Here is a 3,810-nt window from a genome sequence, read left to right as displayed (position 1 = left end):
CTAGTGACTGATAATAAAGCTCAAAATGATTGTTTTCCAATGCTGAAGCAATATGATTCGGATTCCATTAAGAACAGCAGATCCCACTGGGACATTTCGTCAAACACTAAAAGAAATCCCCATTCGTCCATGGATGTAATGCACAGTGAGACAGCAAGATCCCAACCCGTTATATCTCTGATCATCATATGTGATAAACTCACTGGGTCCGGAGGTTTTCTTATTATCTGATATTGATAGCTACGTTTATGGAAACAAGGCCAATGCTTCATCTCTGAGCTATGAATTATGAATTACCACAAAGAAACCAAAGTCCCTCTAGCTTCGATGTAAAAGCTGAACCCTATTCGAAAAAATATCACAAACACCGATCGACGCGTTGAGGGCGTGAACTAGTGGCCGACAAACTCTGATCAGAGTATACGCTAATACGACTTGAATTGGGCTCTCATAGCTCCAAGAAGCGTACGGGCCTCAGTGAATTAAGCCCGTTTTACTTTTTTGGGCCTTAAAACCTCTAGAACATGGAGCAGCCCAATTACCAAGGTGAAGCTAACCCAGAGACTGACTAAAATAAATACCAAGGATTAACGCTTTGACATGAATTACATAAATATTAATATATTATGCGTATATTTTTAGGAGCCAAGAGATTCTTCATGAAGTTCCTAAAAGGAAGAGAGTGCAAATGGAAGACAGACAATATGGGATCAAGAAACAACCATTCAATTGTCTCCAAGTAAATGGAATACGGATTGGGTTATTTGGTTTTAAACATTAATTTTACAGGTTACAATGTCCTGGATATACCGATGTCAACATGCAAGAGTTGCTACTTATTGTCCAACCGGTCCTGATTAAGTGCAAAGCTCTAAGCTCCAGCATCTTTTCTTTCTTCGGGTAACATTTATAACTGTTGAGCAGCAACAGAAAACAACAACACACCAACAGGATTACATCAAGAAAACAGCACACCAACATGATAACAAGAGGAAGCAACATTCCAGTGACAATACCACTGTACAGAAAAACTAGAAGTGCAACTGCTGCATCAACAACAATGCAGACCAACAACGGGACAAACTACGTATGCTGAAAACATATCAGCAGATAATCAAACCTTATCAAGCATCAAAATAGCTGCAAGGCAATTAATAGACAATTCCAGCGCACCCAAATCAATTCACCTAGAGCAGGCGCGCACTCTCCACCTAGCTCAAATTGGAAGCCCCTTTGTTTCTGGGACGTTGATCAAGGAAAAGAACAGGGCTACAACAGAAATGGCCAAAAATATGAGGAATGTCCAGGAAGATTCAAAGGCATGCGTTAAAGTCAGGACGGACTGTGGAACAATGAGGTTTGAGATCCAGTTTGCAGTGGCAGCAATTCCTCCACAGATGCCTCGATACATTAGAGATATCTCAGGGTTGAAAATCCCGGGGACGATTCCCATTCCAGGAGAGAAAAACATGATGCAAAATGTGATCAATCCAACAAGTGCGAGCCATCCAATGTTTCTTGGGCATCCCCTGGTGAACCATTTCCTGTCTTCTCCATGGCACAAACCCTGGACTGCGCCATTTGGGACCAAACACACTCCAGGAAATAGCTGCAACAACAATAACAATGATCCTAGGATAATCATGACGATGGTAAGAACAAAGACGTCAAAGGTGTGGAATTTATTCAACTCATTAAGTAGTTGGTTCAGGACTTTGTAGAGTTAAATTGAGCGTCAGGATATGATCAACATTCTACTGTTTGAGAATCATTTCTTTCAGTTAATTCAACTGAGAGAAATTGTCAAATGATGTTTCCCACGTATAAGTTTGAGGGAAGGACCAACTAAGGGACAGTTAGTTCTGTGAAGCTTCGTATAATGTCGCGCGGAAAGATTCCAAGGAAAAAAAAAATCATCATATGGAGGTAGAAGTTAGAACTCTAACGCACAACTACTGGAAATTGAAGTGAGATACGGCCTTGAGGGGATACACCAGAAAGAAAAAAAGAAAAAAGAAAAATCGCATTTACCTTGTTAGTACTTGAGGGACAGAACTCAATTCCTGGAGATGAAGCCTTGAAACACTTCATACGGTCCCAACTATTCGCATTTACAGCGGACGTTGTCATTGCTTGTGGAATGGAATTGCCTAAATGGACATGTCCAGAAAATCTCGACGAGTGCTGGACTCCGGACGAAGGCCCCAATAGCCCAGACTCGGAATAATCCATTGGGATTGCACAACTCCACTGCCTCGCCGCCTTATGCAATAAATTAGGCTCACCATCGGGGTTTTGATAATTCCATTCAATGGGAAGTGTAGCATTGTTGTTAACACTGCGAACTCCATCGGTGAGAAGCTCAGTAAACGAAGCATTGTGTGAAATGTGGTTCACATTTTGAGCAATACCGGAGTCATTTTCCTTCTGTTTCTCTTTAGCTACTCTTTCCCGGGCTCGCTCACGTGCCTTGACCCGGATTTCAGACCGCGAGAGCGACAAACCGGAGCCCTTGCTCGTCTCTGAGGTGCTGCTACAAGCGGACTTGGACAAAGAAAGGTGCTGGCTTTGGTTTTGCTGGAAATTTGGGTCACCATCTAACTCAACCTCAGCTGAATCAAACCCTTGTTCCGTACCTCCACTCGCCCGCTTCTCATCGCTCAGCTGCTTCGGGGTATCAGGAAAAGCACTATTTAGCGAAGGAAGCTCTGCAATAGCATCAGCCGCAGCCTTGATTAGCCACTCCACAGCTTTGCTAGGCTGATCGTAACCCGGCCGATCTTGAAGATCATAGAACTGAATCGCCGAAGTAACCGATAGCCTAACCCTCCGGTCTCTCAAGCCCTTGGACGTGCAGACCTTGCTGTGCCGATCTTTACCACCCGAGGCACGCGAAACCCTAATGATGCGCGAATGGTTCCATCCTCGAAGTCGATTAGCATTCCCACCGGCATCGCTTCCTGGGACAACATTGCCAGCCCTGTTGAGTTCTCCATCTTCTTCATCATCTGGGTAGTGATCAGAAACCCCTTTTGAGCCTATCTTGCTAGAGTCGTTTCTACCGTTTCCAACTCTTGGGAACTTACAAGCTGGTGCCTGCTGAATCTCCTCCGCTTCCATGCCACTTTCATGCATTTCTCAACACAACAAAACTCGTACAATTAAACCCACCCTGCTGGCTTATATCAATAGCAGTGGGCTTAATAAAATTAAATTATAGTTAAAACGTTAAAAAAAATATTATAATAGACTCAATAAATTTAGAATAAATTTGATTTTTAACCATTTGATTAGTTAAATTTATTGAGATAAAGAGACTAATCAAATGTTATTTTTAGAGTAAAATATTAAACACCAGTTAGTGTTCGTGCAAACTCAGGAATTTAGCATTTTAGCTTTTTACCTATCACGGTTTGGCCAGCGTTGGATTATTATATAGGAATTGTTGTCCAATTTGGGTTTTTGTTGTGAATTGACTGGAGTCTATACAATCATAAATTTTAATATAATAATAATATAATCATAAATTTTAATACAATAATAATATAATCATTAATTTTAATATAATAATAAATTTTAATTCAACCATAATATGTAATATAATTATATTTAAATTATAATTAAAATTAAAACATATAAAAAGTTTAAAATTAATATTTTAATAAAATAGTGAAATATTTGTTGAATTTATTATTTAAAATTGTTAAAAATAACTAGTTAAAATTTATAAAAATAAATTTTTTAATTAAATTTTAGTTAAAATTTATTGAGCTGATTATTAGTACTCTTACAAGGTTTTTTCCTGCTCTT

At 39.6% G+C, this 3,810-nt stretch overlaps 1 protein-coding gene across 1 annotated transcript; it reads right to left on the bottom strand.

The window, feature by feature from the left end:
- Positions 1 to 857: 857 nt before the first annotated feature.
- LOC122277595 lies at positions 858 to 3,163 on the bottom strand. Its single transcript, XM_043087649.1, has 2 exons — positions 2,032 to 3,163; positions 858 to 1,609 (listed from the first exon to the last, which is right to left on the bottom strand). The coding sequence occupies exons 1-2, from the start codon at positions 3,133 to 3,135 to the stop codon at positions 1,217 to 1,219; spliced, it is 1,497 nt and encodes a 498-aa protein (XP_042943583.1). The 5' UTR covers positions 3,136 to 3,163; the 3' UTR covers positions 858 to 1,216.
- Positions 3,164 to 3,810: the final 647 nt, after the last annotated feature.

The sequence above is a fragment of the Carya illinoinensis genome, chromosome 9 (genome assembly GCF_018687715.1).
Source record: "Carya illinoinensis cultivar Pawnee chromosome 9, C.illinoinensisPawnee_v1, whole genome shotgun sequence".
Lineage (NCBI taxonomy): Eukaryota > Viridiplantae > Streptophyta > Magnoliopsida > Fagales > Juglandaceae > Carya > Carya illinoinensis.
The sequence above is the reverse complement of the archived record's forward strand: the minus strand, read 5'-3'. Positions and strand labels throughout refer to the sequence as shown.

Bases quoted from the DNA above. Each gene is read 5' to 3' on its own strand.
- LOC122277595 (XM_043087649.1), bottom strand. From the start codon at position 3,135: ATGCATGAAAGTGGCATGGAAGCGGAGGAGATTCAGCAGGCACCAGCT. The intron at 1,610-2,031 runs GTAAATGCGATT...TTGTTGTTGCAG, and splicing joins GTCCCTCAAGTACTAACAAG to CTATTTCCTGGAGTGTGTTT.